General features: G+C 39.9%; 1 protein-coding gene across 3 annotated transcripts in view; it reads left to right on the top strand.

Moving 5' to 3' along the window:
• The window catches only part of caln1 (calneuron 1), an 84,015-nt gene that overhangs the window by 21,952 nt on the left and 46,747 nt on the right, over nucleotides 1-15,316 (top strand). For all 3 annotated transcript variants that reach the window (XM_032512089.1, XM_032512088.1, XM_032512087.1), the window contains one exon: nucleotides 9,159-9,280. In XM_032512089.1, the coding sequence (XP_032367980.1) occupies nucleotides 9,166-9,280 (115 nt within the window). In that variant the 5' untranslated portion in view covers nucleotides 9,159-9,165. The remainder of the gene's footprint in view (nucleotides 1-9,158; nucleotides 9,281-15,316) is intronic.

Genomic DNA, 15,316 nt, shown 5'->3' with positions numbered 1-15,316 from the left:
GGGGGGTGTTTGTTGTTGTTTGGACAGAGCTGCCCCCCCCCCCTGCTAAAAAAATACTAATGGAAACACTGCAGTTTGTATTATTGTACTGTATATTGCTTATAATAATTTTGGATTTTAAAAAAAGTGGTCTGAATACATTCTGGATTCTCAGATCTTTCAATTTGTTTTATTTTTGACAAAAAAAAAGATACATTAAGAATTGCCTTTCGGTTTCTAAATGTCCTGACCTCTTAACCACCCGCCTGTGTTGGATGTTAGGGTGTGACGCTAATCTCCAGTGTGATGTCCGGTTGCGGCATGAGTTGGTCATGCCTTCCTGCCGGTTCTTTAAGGGCATGCTGCATTTTGATGACAACATTGTTAATGTGGCTTCTTCCTTCAGGGTCAAAGTGTTTGGATTAGTCATGTTATCTTTGTCTTGTCCGTGAAGTGTCAGTCCAAGTAGAGCTTTCCGTGTAAGACATACAACTTCAGTGGAGGTGGTTTTATTTATGTGGCTGCTGTAATTGGGTTTAGTTCTGCCGTGACCCAGTCTTAACAGCCCTTGGAAGACTTAAAAGAACTATAATGATGCAACAATGGTGTGTTTACTGTTAGGCTACCTTGAAATAGTAATAAATATAAAGCATGAATATATGCTCTGAAAGTTTTTTTTAATTTACTCAAGTTTAAAATCTCATACCGTTGCAACCCTGATTCTTACCTTTATCTGCAGCCACGCTTTTTTATCAGCTGTGAAACTTAACTGTCACTTCTAGTAACTTATCTCTATGTGACATGTTTTATAATGTGGAAACATATTCAGGCTTAAATTTGGAGCACAAGAAAGAGCTCAGCATCAGGTTTTCCCTGTGATAAAATGCCACAGGTCCAATCACAGATAGTGCAGCCATCAACAACCCGGTGTCCTGTCAATCCAACGTGTCCTTGAGCATGATACTGAATCCAGACTTAATCTCTAAAAGTTACTTTGGATAACAGCATCAGCTAATGGCCTCAACGTAGAATGTGAGTTACTATCTTATAAAACTGGGACAGGTTTATTCTGCTAGTGTCACATGCATTTCATTCAGGAGAGACATGTTTGCAGATATGCAAATAAGATTTATTGTACAGCTCAAATAAAATGTACAAAGTCTTTGGTGATTAGACTCTATCACTGTACAAATCTTTCGTATGTCTATATAGGGGTAGAGAACCATCAGACCCCCCAATGGAATCTAAACACAGATGGTGGCAACAAAGGAGCCCGAAGACTAGAGCAAGGGGGGCTCCGGACCGGTCAGCTGGAGTAGATGACTGGAGGAGGAAGGGGGGGGTGGAAGGTTGCACTCTTTGCCTGCAACAACAGCTGAATGGCAAAGGGAGAAACTATTTTTTTTAAGCAGGGTTGCAACTCTGTGATTGGCCCCTGCACTTTGTGTATGATTCTGATTGGTTTAGTAGGAAGGTGAACACCTCCATCAGCTGATTTGAGTTAGGTAGAGCATTGATTAAGAGTGAGGTCTTCCTGAAAGGATTTACACTGGGATACATTTCAGTCAGGAGAGACTAGTTGCAGATATGCAACAGTTATACACAGCATGATAAAATATGCATTTAATAGTATAACAGCTGAATTGATTTAGGAGTGCATCAATTAACAGTTGGGTCTTCCTGAAAGAATTCCCGCTGCGCTACATGTGTGATTTTAAACATTCTTACCGTGTCCTTGTCAGTAAAGATGCAACAGCTTGACAAAAACCATTAACTGTCCTTAGGCCTCCATACTCACACATGAGGGCTTCTTTACAGTCCATTTAAAAGTAATGAGAAAAAAACGGTAGGAATTAGCTGTTTAATTGATTAGTGGAGGGGCTCTCAACTGTGAAGATTTGCTTCTTTTTTGGTTTAATTTAAATGTAAATTGGGTGTTGGACATTTGGTCAGACAAAAAAGCACTTTAAGTGTTTGAACTCTTTGAAACTGATGAGCAGTTGTTTACCAGTTTATGCTATTTTATAGATTAAATAATGAATTAATCAATCAAAAAACTAATCAACAGTGAACATAAGTGTGTGGCTTTGTTGTAAGTGTGTGTGTGTGTGTGTGTGTGTGTGTGGGGGGGGTCATCAGTGTGTATCATCAGGGCGATGTAGAAGTCGTCAGCAGCTAGCTCGGCAAAATACTGAGGTACCATACAATGATTTTATCTCCAAGTTGTTTTTATGGCTCATTTTTATCAGGCAGTTAATCTGACTATTAAATCCCAGAATCCTCGCCTCTTTTGATATATCACAATGTGCAAGGACTAGAGATCTGATGAGGGAAAAAATAGATGTGGTCTTGGTTGATGCTGTGGTGATTACTTCCTGATTTAAGTGGTTAATGTATGTTGCTCTGCTCTGAAAGGGCAAATTAGCTGAGACCTTGATCAATTTAATCAAATGTAACGGTGCTGAAAGGCTGTGAACAGCTCAGTTTAACACTGTCTTTCTCAGAGGTTGCGGATCACTCTTTCAGCACGTTATCTCTCAGCTACGGCATTGATAAACATTATATCCTGATGAGATATTACGGTGAAACATTGCAGTAAAATCGTATTGCCTCTTACTGTGCCAGGTTCTCTCTGTTCTCATGAACACATCTACATCTTTGTTTGTTTCCCAGTGATGTCAGGTTTTATACTCCTTGGTGCGTTCGCTCCTTCAGAAATATTTGAAATGAACAAATGAACTGGTGTTAAGTGTTACACAGCTATTTTTCACATCAGGAACACGAAAAATCCGGCTTATCTTTGCTCATCTCATCGTGGCTGTCAAAAGCTCCAAAACAGCAAATCGCTGTTCAGTTTGATTTGGCACGAAAGGCTGTGTTCTTTGAGGAAGCCTCAAAGAATCCGAGCAAGCGATAACGATTCTGCTGTGAGAACGAATCCCTCCTTGATAAACATACATGAACATTAAGTCTCAGTTATAGCATCAAATACCACACGAGGAGGCGGTTGGGTTGGTGAAAGAAGCTGCAGCAGCAAACGATATGAGCGTGTCAGTTAATAAGGCCCGCGCTGTACACCTGCATGAATAATAATGAGATGTTACGAGCGGTGAATGAGCCAATGATTACCAAGCTGTTATGAAACAGCTGTTGACAATCAGCCGATGCAAACACAACTTTAGTGCCATGCCTGAATGTATGCTATATTTCACTTCATTTGTCGATTACATGTTGAAATTGCGAGCCAACAGTCCAAAGCCCAACGATATTCAAATGACTATGGTCTTAAAGAGAAAAGCGGAAAATCCAATCACATTTGAAAAGCCAGAACCCAACAATGTAATTTGGGCCTGATAAATAAATGATGTAGTTTCATTCTTGACATTGGAAGCAACAGCTGAGAAAACAATGTCACCAAAAGGCCCATTTAGAACTGATACTAAATGGAGCTTGTGGCGGAGATTGTTTTCTTACGTAATTAAATGAGTAGTTGACAGGCTTGTAGGCTTGTTGAGTAGTTTTCAGTCTTTCAGACTTGCTCTACTAGGTGAAGTAGAGGGAGACCTCTTCCTGCAGTTGTCCCTCTCCACTAGTAAAGCTTTCTCTCTCTGAAATGACCTGTGATTGGCCAAAGTCTCCCTTCACAGGCTATTTAGAGTTTCTAAAGCCTGAAAACAGAACATAGAGGAGATGCAGAAGTGTAGTTTTCTCTCAGACCACGTGAATTACAATATGCTGAAAGATTTATATGGAATTTTTGGCTCAGTGACTCATCAAAAAGAAGCTTTAATTAATAAATGTACAATAAAGGCTTTTGCACTTGCCAGCCTCCAAACCTTTTACAGTACATCGTTGACCTGTCCCTAACTTGTCATTGAACAACATTCTGGTCCTTGTTGCTAAAACGCATGTCTGCCCTCTGCTCTGAGCTGGTTACTGCAGCTTTTAGCTGGATAATCAGATTACTTAAGAATGCAGAACCTAATGGCGCCAACCCACTGCTAGAACCAGCTCTGCTCGGCTCGACTCAATCGCGCTGCCCAGTCCTCCTTGTTTCCATTACATATTTAATACCCCCTCATGTGTAAGGCGAGCGTGGCTGGTCGTCATAGTGACACCGCAGGAAACCGCCGTGACCTAACTCAACACACACACAGAACGTCAAAGCTGTGTTGTATTAGATTCTCGGCATGTGGCTGTTGCCACAGCCAGAAGATACATTTTATTTCAAAAGAAGCTGGAGGCATCAAAAAATGACACTACTGGCTAAAATATTTAAAAATGGAGGGTTTGTTCAGGACACCCCCGTCTGTCGCTAGCAATGATGACACAGTGATTAGTGACGATTCTCTCCGACCAATCAGTAGTCTGCAGGTTCCCATGTCACATTATGGTATCGCCTCAGCTCGCTTGGAACCTCGACAAAGGTCATACTGAAAAAAAGTACCTGCTAGTACTTTTTTTCATAATGGAAAAAACAAAAAAAGTGAGTTGAGGCAAGTCAAGCAGGTACTATGTAATGGAAAAACAGAAGGTGTCAGAAAGGTGAGAAAACTCACAAAGGAATCAACAATAACCTAACCCTCCATGATCATTTTTTATTATTATTACTACAATACGGAACACATTAAACACACACATAGCTGACTTTTGCCATTGTAAAGCCACAGAGCCAACGCTTTTGAAGCTGTGGTGGAGAGGAGGTCTCTGAACAAACTGTTATCTATCATGGATAACCCTGACCACCCTCTCCACCCCACACTGGTCCACCAGAGGAGCAGCTTCTCAAAGAGGCTCCGACAGTTTAAATGCCGCACGGACCGCTACAGGAAATCATTCCTACCGCAGGCAATAAAACTCTTCAACACATCATCCCTGGGGGGTAGATGAGACTCTGAGACACCACAGTATTGCAATAAGGGCAACCGGCACGATTGGTTCATTTACATTTTAGCATACGTATACTTAAACAGTTGCACATTTTGTTTTTTCCCATCTTGTATATATTTAAATATTTGTTCTTATATTTTATTCTTATATTTTGTTGTTAGTATTATTATTATTTCATGTATATTGTATGTATGTATATTTTGTGTGCTGCTGTAACACTGTAATTTCCCATATTTTTTGGAATCAATAAATATCTATCTATCTATCTATCTATCTATCTATCTATCTATCTATCTTCAGCTGCATCACATTACTGCCTTTCAATTTTGAATCTCTCCACGCTTGAGTTATCTAACAACTAAGTGAACAGTCTGCTCCAGAAGAATTTACTGTAATGAAATGTATGTCGCCTGCATGGTTAATCGTTCGGATCAATATTTCTTCATGTTGGTCGCAGTCATGCAAAACCCAAGATAGTCAACACCTGCGTCTAACAGCTGACGATATTTGGGTTGGCTCGTAACGATTATTTGGAAAAAATGGACAGGAGCGTCAATGTAATATATATGATGACAGCTGAGATGAGTGAATAATTGATGAATTAGAAAATGAAAAATCCAGACATTACGTGCCAGGAAAGCTGGTTGTAAAATACAAAAACAAAGCTTGAGTTACAGACGTCTTGATATACATGCTTATTAAACTGACAAACAAGAAAGATGCAGTGAGGCACCTCCAACCAGTGAAACATGAACATTTGTAGGTGCTGGAAGTAGGGATTAAAAAGGAGCTAAGAGTAGCAAAAAACAACAACAACCTTACAGGTAAATTGTGTCCATTACTGGACAACAAAATGTTCCTGTTCATTTCCCTGCTGTAAAAAAACAAACAAGAGTTGAACTTCCCTTTGCTTTTGGTTGGATCAGATTAAACACATTGATATAGGTGCTCCATGACAGCCTTGTTTAAAAAACTAAGAAATTGTTATCTGTCCTGCTACTGTCTTGATACGTCTTTATAATGACGGCAGTTTACATGGTTACTAATTGCTTTATTCATGATTAACACTAGCCTGTATAAGTGAAGACTTAATGGCTAATTAGAAAAAGTCTAAGGCAATTATTAAGAATCATAAGTTTCTTAAAGGGGTGATAGAAAAACTGATTTTACCTTGTCATTGTTGAAAAATGACAGTTTGAAGGGTAAATAGGACATACATACAACCTCAAAATTGGATTAACACCTCTTTCCTCTGTAAATCTCACAAATTGAAATTGCTGCTGATAAAGGGCAGATCTCAACGATGCTCATAGTTGACGTCAACTGTGTGTCTCTTCCTTATTTGGCTCGAGTCTCTAGCCTTTGTCATGCCCCAACATTTACATAGGCTACACCACTGACCTAAGGTCAGCTTAGTCTAGGTGGCTCAGATCTCATAAATTGTATAAATTGTTTGTCTGCTATTTTATCACTAAAGTCACTTCTGAGACTTTTGTAAGCAAGGAATGAACTGTGTAGAGGTCAAATAAGTGGCGTTTTACGAAAATAAATTAATGGCTAATTGTACATTTTGTCCGACTGTGTGTTGGAGTTCAGGCCTGCTGTGAGCTAGACGGATCTCCGTCACGGCCGGCAGTCTGTAAGACCTTGAGGTAGCTGTGTGTGCTGTGACGAATTTCCAACTGTAAATATACTATAGTTATGCAGGCAGCCGGCCAGCTCCGCGGAGCTCTGTGGAGCCCCGAGCTGGAGACCCGGTAGTCCTGTAACCCAGAAACGGTGACTTTGCCCTTTGGTATGGATTTTCTTAAAACAGCCCCTATTTGAGCTTTATATAGTGGATTTATTGCATTAAAAAGTCTCAGAAGTGAATTTAGTAACAAAATAGCAGAGGAACACTGTATAACATTGCAGTGTCGTCTTCAATGTATGTGTATGTGGTTCGCTTAACCAATCAGCGTGCAGCTCATCTAAATATTCATTAGCATACCATATGTGTTTATTCTAAAGCCAATTCAGAGTGTGACTTACGGGTCCATAAAATCGCAACCGGGCCATTTTCAGCCCAACCAATGTTTCATACTCTAATAGTAGACCTTAAGGAACAGTGTGAATACCCTATATAATCATTCTGTCACCCCTTTAAAGTTGATTCAAGACCTCAGGTATGCAGTTGTAAATAAATGTAAGTAATGTGATAGCCAGTCCTTTCAAAAAGTCTCAACTCAAACTCAACTCAAAAATGGCCTCTTTCTGATCAAGCATTAATAACTTTAAGAAAACATTGGGTTTAACTACAGGATGCCTCTGAATGCCTTGGCAAAGTCTACTATATGTAATTGTTTAATAAGAGATGGGGAGGAGGAAAGTAGCAACATTTCTTCAACAGTTGAAGAATTGGACTCATTCACCTCAAGAGAGCATAGATTTGTTAAAGTGGTTAGCAACCTGGGACAGCAGCCTGCATGTGTCCTCCTGAGGATTACACTCATAAAACTTTAGTTTCCTACTGTGGATGCGGCTGAAAACCCCCAAAGAGCAGAACGGCTGCACTGCAAACTCGTGCTATTGTTTTATCAAAGAGCGTGGTACACTTTTAGATGTTTGTGTTATCAAAGCTTTTGTAATTGTGAGACTTACTTGACTCTGCAGAAATATGATGTTAAGTTCAGCTGATAAAAGAGACACACGCATGGAGAAACTCCAGAGCAGTTCAGTGTTCTGCTCTACTCCCTCAGCCCATTTTGAACTCCTCATTCTGTCTCAGAAGCATCTCCTCAAAGTGACCATTGAGACAAAATCCAATTAGAGTGGAGGATGTAGTCGACGACACTCTCTCTCTCTCTCTCTCTCTCTCTCTCTCTCTCTCTCTCTCTCTCTCTCTCTCTCTCTCTCTGCGCTCTATTTTTCCTCCTGTGCCCTTGGGCTTCGATTTGTTGAATAATTAATTGCTTCAGTCCCATTTGCACATACAGTACACATGGCGCCTTTGCTCAAACACCCACACACACACACACACACACGCACACACACACTACATTTACCCCTAGTTATACGAGTCTCCCTCACTGTGTGAGACTTTCCATTTAGCGAATGAGTTCTGCTTCATTTATGAATCTTGTTTATAATGTTTTAATTTGTTTTAGGTTCAGTAATATCACAAATGGCCAAATCTGCACCTTGTTGCTGAATTTGGGTTCACATTTCATGTTGCTTTTTTACTTAATTTTATTTTTGGTTGAAAAGAGCATTTGTGCAACTTTATTTCTATCTATATTGATAATAATTGAGTATAGATGGTTTCATTTACAGTAGTCTACATCCACGGCGTGCCACTTCCGGGATTGCTCCGGTGCTGCAAGAAATTCGTTCAATTCGTCTTTCCGCCAATATCCATTACCTTTCGCTTTCTTTGAGTTGACATTTTAAACTCTAGTGGATTGATGAGGCACCGACGAATGCAGTTGGTTTAAAGTAGGGATGCACCTAATCCAGATTTTTGGGGTTTGGCCGAATGCAGAGTCCGCTGGTTAAGATTCTGCCGAATTCAAAACCCAATCCGAATCCTAGTGCCATCCACAGTCAATTAACACATTAAACACATTAATGAAGTAAACAACGTCCACAGCAGTGTATTTTTACGTACCTGCCGTTGCTGCATTTTGGCTGCTGTCTGTAGATTCCTTCATGCACAACTTGATACACAATATACAATGCACAACTCATACACAATGTTGTGTGTTGTTTATGGTCCTTGTCACCACGAGACAAATCGGCATTGTAAATTGAACGTGTAGCTTGACTTGACTTGCCTTCTTTTGACTGAAAGTACTGCCAAACGACACTTTTTCTGCTCACGAGTTCCATTTTCACTTTCTCACAGCCTACTGCATGGAACGGTCCACCTTCTTATAATCAACGGCGGCGTCTTTAGGTCGACCAGCAAATCCAAAGCCGAATCCTGGATTTGCTACATCCCTAGTTTAAAGAAATGCAATAAACCAGAGCACGTTTTTATCCCATCCTGCTAGCCAGGCCCTCCTCCGCAGTGCTGTGAAGGAAGGTCTGGCAAAGCGAGACTACATGAACAGGAACGTTGCAGTGACCATGAAAAATCATGCATGGGAGTTTATGCTGATAAACATTGCTTAGAAACATGTCTAATGTGTGGAGCTTCATAATTGGTGTTTGTGTTGAGAACTAATCTTCCAAACAAATCCATAAGGGAAATCTCTCGTTCCTCCCTTTCCTTCACTGCTGTCTAAAGGTTTCCTTCCATTGTCTCTCAGGGAGAAGATGCCGTTCCACCATGTGACGGCAGGCCTGCTCTACAAAGGGAACTACCTGAGCCGCTCGCTGTCGGACAGTGACAGCGATGTGCTGGCCAGCATCTCCGTGGAGGAGCTTCATGGTAGGGCTTCTCGATAAACTGCCTGGCTGTTGTCCTGCATTGTGCTTCATGTCTATTTATAGTGGTTTAGCTGCTGCCTGCTTATTTAATCCCAAAACTGGCAACATTTTATTTTAAATTAAGATAAGCAGATGACATTTTAACATATACTGCATGTTGTTACTGTAACCTGAAAAACATTCTTACATCTATCTATAAATCAGATCAACACCCGTACATGCACAGTACGCGCAAGCATATCTGTCCTCTCTGCATGTTGACGTGGGGCTCCAACACACACACACACGCACACGCACACACACACACACACACACACACACACACACACACACACACACACACACACACACACACACAAGCAGGTGCGGACAGAGCAAAGCTATGTCGCCTCTGCAGTTTGTCTAAAGGAGAATTGCGGTTGATTTTAACACGTAGCTTTGTTGTTTGGACATTTGGAGTGCTGTCAGTAGAGGGAAAAAAGAAAACAGTCAGTGTTGCCGAGCATGTTAAGCGGCTAGTTTAAAACTGGTTCAGCGTCCTGGTTGCTAACGCTAGCAGGAGGATAACCTGGTGTCACTCCCAGATGTAAGTCGAGTGCAGATTTAAACAGTTTACGGCATAACGTGTCATACTAAAATTTGTGAAATCCATGAAATGGTAAAGTTTTCTCATTACAAACAGTAACAAAAGATGGGAATCGTTTCAAAAACGTTTTAGCTAACAACAGAGCTACATGTTGAAATCAACCGGAATTCTCCTTTAAAGTGGTCATATTATGCTCATTTTCAGGTTCATAATTGTATTTGGAGGTTATTTCAGAATGGGTTTATCTGGTTTAATTTTCAAAAAACACCATATTTTTGTTGCAGCTAGGTAAGCACTGCTAGCTAGTCAGTTGCTGAGTATCAGGGTGTGCCGTGCTAGCAGCTCTGCGAGCATTGAGCTGTTTGGAGCATTTGTGAACAGTGTTTTCTCTAGAAGATGGTAAGTCGGGTGGACTTCAGGCTTTTTCAGTGTAAACATATAACATGCCCAAAAAGATATATAACACATTAAAAAAAAGGGCGGAAAGCCAAAAAAAGCATAATATGAGCACATTAAGTCACAGTAAGTCACGGCAATGCCGGTAACGTGGTTACAAGTGTAGTTGCACTTTTCCATAAGTAGTAGTTGCACTTTTTGTTGAAATATCCTGTAACATAATAGGGAGCCGAAAGTGGCTGCCTGGAGACAGACTGATTGTTACTTCTGTTACACATTTAAGTAACATGAAGTTCAAAGTGGTTTTCATAAAACTAGTGCTGTCAAACGATTAAAACATTTAAGCTCAATTAATTGCATAGATTTTAAAGTTTATCTCAATTCATCCCACATTTTTATCTGTTCTAAATGTCCCTTGATTTCTTTTTGTCCCATTTTTGTTCTCATTTTAATGCTCTTATCAACAGCTTGCTTTGTGCAAATGTTTTGTTTTTTTATTGAAAACAACATTGGCATGTAGCCTATAGTACTGTGCTGTACTGTGTGTGTTACATTCTCACTTGGAGCAAATAATGTCTCACACAATGTCACACTGTCCAACAATAAAAGGGTGAACAAAAATACTTTGAATGGGGGGGGGGATTGGCTTCAGCTGTGTGCCTGGCCATCAAGTGTATTTCAGACTGGACGTGCTGCGATGATACTGCAGTTCACAACAACAAAACACACCGATCACTTTGGTCTGGTCAATGGAACTATTTGGCAACTTTTAAAAAGTAGACTTTCCTTTCAGAATCTTATTGGTATCCATTTCAGTGTCTCACACTCGCCATCTACTCAAAATGTAACGTTACTACTCTTTGGCAGGCTCTCAAGCCCAAACAAGTGCATGTTGTTTTGTTTCAAAACTAGCTAGATCTGGTGTGGTGTTGTAGTTTTTCCAACATTACTAGTTGTTGCAATGGCATATGTAAAAAAACTACAAAGTTTGTAAGGCCAAAAACAACGTTAATCTCGCAATAAAAACATTGACGTCGTTAAAATGGCTTTGCGTTAACGCCGTTAATAACGCGTTTAACTGACAGCATTACATAAAACATTAAAGTGGACTTAAAAAGACAAAAACACAAGCAAAAATAGAATAAGATAAAAATAAAAGTATAAAAGTTCCACTGTAAGAAATGAATGGTGATCTTATTTGATAGGTTGTAGAGACGGGTATAGGAGTGATAAAAAGAAGTGTTAAATGTTCTAAATAATTAACAAAATATTCTATATAAATCAGATGAATAGGTTTGTAATTATTTTTCCAACTGAATTTTTTTTTGTTATTACAGAAAGTAATAGCAAGGTATCAGTAAAAATGTGAACGGTACCCTTACTCTCCCGGGCCACATCGCTACCTGGATGTGTGACGGCTATACGAAAATCAGGGGACACGCTAGAATCTCTACATGAGCTCCTGCCGACACACGACTGATTGAACCGGGCTACTAGTTAGATAAGATAATGGGTAAAAAATACTGGGAACCAAGCAATCTGTCCTTTTTAAACAGGCACGCAGTCCAAACGGGCGGACGGATGGAAGATAAGATTAGAACCTGTATTGATCCTGTATTGAGAGACAGCAGCACAGGGACACAAAGAAATGCAGATTAGTATGGAAAGTAACAGAAATAAATAATAAGAGTTCCATCAACTAAAATAAGAAGGGAATAAAAATAGAAACTATACTTGTATTGGGGGATAAAAAAGACATGGTAAAGTGAGTGGTTGCCGGGTCAACAGGTCTGTGTGAACAGTGTACACCATACTAATATATGATTAAGTAATGGCACTTATTGTTTTCTGCATTAATATAATGGAATAAAATGTAAGAGTCAATGCTACATACGGTATTAACATAATATAGTAGATTATGGTACATTCTGATATAGTGAAGGATTATAGGCATAGTATTACATTTGAGTATTATATAGTATAATATAAATATAATATATGGTGGATTATAACTTATAAACAAGTATGGAGTCCAGCAGTCCAGCAAAGAGACAATGGAGGGAGAGGTGAGTGTTGCATGCTGCATACAAATGATTATAAACACACTGCGGCTTTATGTTTAGTTACGCTTCATGGCAGCATAATGGGGATGTAGAACCAGAACTAAGGGAAGCTATTACCAAAAGTCAAAGAACCACATTGGCTGTATTTGAAAAGCAGCAATGATTTTGAGGATTTAAAATATTTTTGACCGTACAATATGTAATGAAACCTTAAAGTGTAAACAACACGCATAGCACAGCATATTGTGCAATGTTAAAGCAGATCAGATCACACAGTGGGAGCCACTGCGTCAAAAGGCAACAAGCCTGTATACTACGAAATCTAAAACCCATTTGGAGCTTAATTTTTCAGATTTAGACATGATGTGGTACACCAGATTGTAACAAGTAGATACACTTGTGAACGTTTTTTGTTTTAAAGGGCAGATACTGGTCTAAGTCACCCCAGTCAGTTTTAAAGTCAGTAGTGCTATAAAACACAACATCGTGCTACAAAACCAGCAACATGTTCCACATCTGAGCCAACAAAGCATAGTAATGCATTATTCTCTACGTAGTTTATCTCACAGGAGCATTTGCAGTCGGCTGGCTTCTGTCTCTGACTTCACTTCTGTGCTGTTGCCGAGGATGTGTTTATGAACCCTTTGTTTTATTATGTCTATTTGGTGTCCAAGGGCTGTAGAGCACAAACCTGATAAATTACAATCTGCCACAGTCAGCAGTGGCAGTCTCACAGACAGCAGACAAACTAGACTCCCCTGGACCCACAAAATATAAATCCATTGATGCAACATTATGCTGCCGCCTGGAAAATTGGCTGCACAGCACACTGTAATGGCCAGATACTCTGTCAGGGTCGAGTTTTAATATGCATGGAGATTGTTGCAGCGTATGAATTTCTCATTGCTTTTTCAACAGGTTCATGTTGTTTGGTGACTAACAAACTGCTTGTGGTTAGAGGGTCCTCATGAGGTCACTAAACACTGTGAAACTGACTGATTGTAGTCAACAGTAATTACTGTATCAGTATTTACTTAGTCTCACATTGCCAGACCCTCCTCCACAGCGCTGCGGGGGAGGGTCTCCACACAGCAATCCTTGTGGTGAGAAAACTTGCTCTTGTTTATTGGCATTAGTTTAAACCAATCACAGTCGTCTTGGATGGTGCTAAGCTGCGAAGTAGCCTCGGGAAAGGTGAAACGTGTGTACAGTCAAAGGTTTGGACAAACTTTACCATTCACTTGACTGAGAAAGTGCGTCCAAACCTTTGACTGGTACCTTACATTCAAAAGTTGTTTTTGTCATGCAACAGAAAACTAGCCTAGGAGTCGAGTCTGGATTTACCCTGCAGAGATCTGAAGAACAGTTTTACTTAACCAGTTCATTTTTTGATTGTATTAAGGCCCGGATTGTCCTTTCAAGATTGGTTTGTATGTACCTAGAACACTGACATCCTCATACATCCAATCGTATATACTGTAGATATTTGGACATACAGTCAAAAACAGCTGGATTTTTTAAATAAAAAGTGACATGCTGACAATCCGGTCATACAAGGCTTTCATCAGACACTATTAGAAACATTCTTACCTCTCTTGTGTCATTAGAAACTCCTTTTATTACTCTTTTTTTCTGGTACCACGCACACAGCCTCCGCATTCTGCACATTCAACACTTCTGCCTCTCAATATTTAAAGAGGCAATTTACTGTATTTGTCCAGGGTCATTTAAAAGCTTGCTGCAGTGGGCCAAGCTGTCACACAGCTGTGGGTATGGAATCAGTCAGCTGCTGTTTTTTTGTAAATGTTTCATCTCTCAGGAGAAGCTGCTGTTGGATAATGTGCGTAAGTCATTTGGATGTGGCTAGTTGTGTAGTCTTGCAGCAGGCAGTTATTCTACAGAACCATTGAAGAAAATGGGCCACTTTGTTATGTGAGCTTTTTGACAATTCCTTTGCATGCCTACCAATTTAGCCACTGAGGCAAAAAATCTTTGCAAAACAAAACAAAAAGCATGACTATTCCCAGTCCTTTTTCTTCTTTTTTTCTTTTTTTTTTTAAACCCCTTGTTTTGCCTGTGCAGTAGACTTGACTATGTCACTACAGCAAGGAGAGCTAAGTGTGCCATGTATGGTCTTTAAAGCAGTACAGGATATTTAAATAATTTTTGGTATTTGATTCTTTAAAAACAGAATCTACGAGATGTTCCCATGATCTTAGAGATTTCAGTCTATAATTTTTGACATGAACACCTGCCAAGCCTGGCTGCAGAGCCGAGCTTCTGATCTGTGAACAGTCAAAAGCCAAAACCAGGAGCTCTGCTGTCACTCAACAGATTTAGTTTGAGCAGAGTTAATCTAGTGCTTCTTCATTAACACTCCCCCATTCCCTCTAAAAGTAATCAACCAAATTTGTAATTTGCTCATCTTTATCGTCACAGCTGTCATTTATTCATCTAAATGTATAACACGTACAATGTCATACAGCCACTTTGTAGGTTTGTTCCAGACATGCAATGCCCTTGCTTCATGACATGAGTGCATCCTTTGTGCTGTCTAAGATGAATTTGTACATCTTTTATTGCAACTCAGTTGTCACTTTAAAGCAGACAGTTTTCTTTGTACTTTTCATTCACAAAGGCATGCAAATTGAGTTACAGGAGGGTGCAGGCAAGGCGTAGAAAAGAGAACAGTGCAGGAAATACTATTGACTCAATGTCCACACTGTTCTTACAGAAGATTCTTGCAGGGAAAACTCTCCATCATATGCCAGACTTGTATCTAAAAGAACAAACTTGAGCCGTTTGTGCCAAGACTTCCTGTAATGTATGATATTCATAAACTACAACAATTTAGGGCATGCAAAGTTTTACTAACTTGAACATAGTCTCTACTTGAAATCTCTGTCTGTAAAACACATTTAACGTAATATGCATTTGGGTTGGCAGTAGCTCAGTTTGTAGGGAGCAGGGTTAACCCCCCCCCCCCCCCCCC

The sequence above is a fragment of the Etheostoma spectabile genome, chromosome 3 (genome assembly GCF_008692095.1).
Source record: "Etheostoma spectabile isolate EspeVRDwgs_2016 chromosome 3, UIUC_Espe_1.0, whole genome shotgun sequence".
Classification (NCBI taxonomy): Eukaryota; Metazoa; Chordata; class Actinopteri; order Perciformes; family Percidae; genus Etheostoma; species Etheostoma spectabile.
The sequence above is the reverse complement of the archived record's forward strand: the minus strand, read 5'-3'. Positions and strand labels throughout refer to the sequence as shown.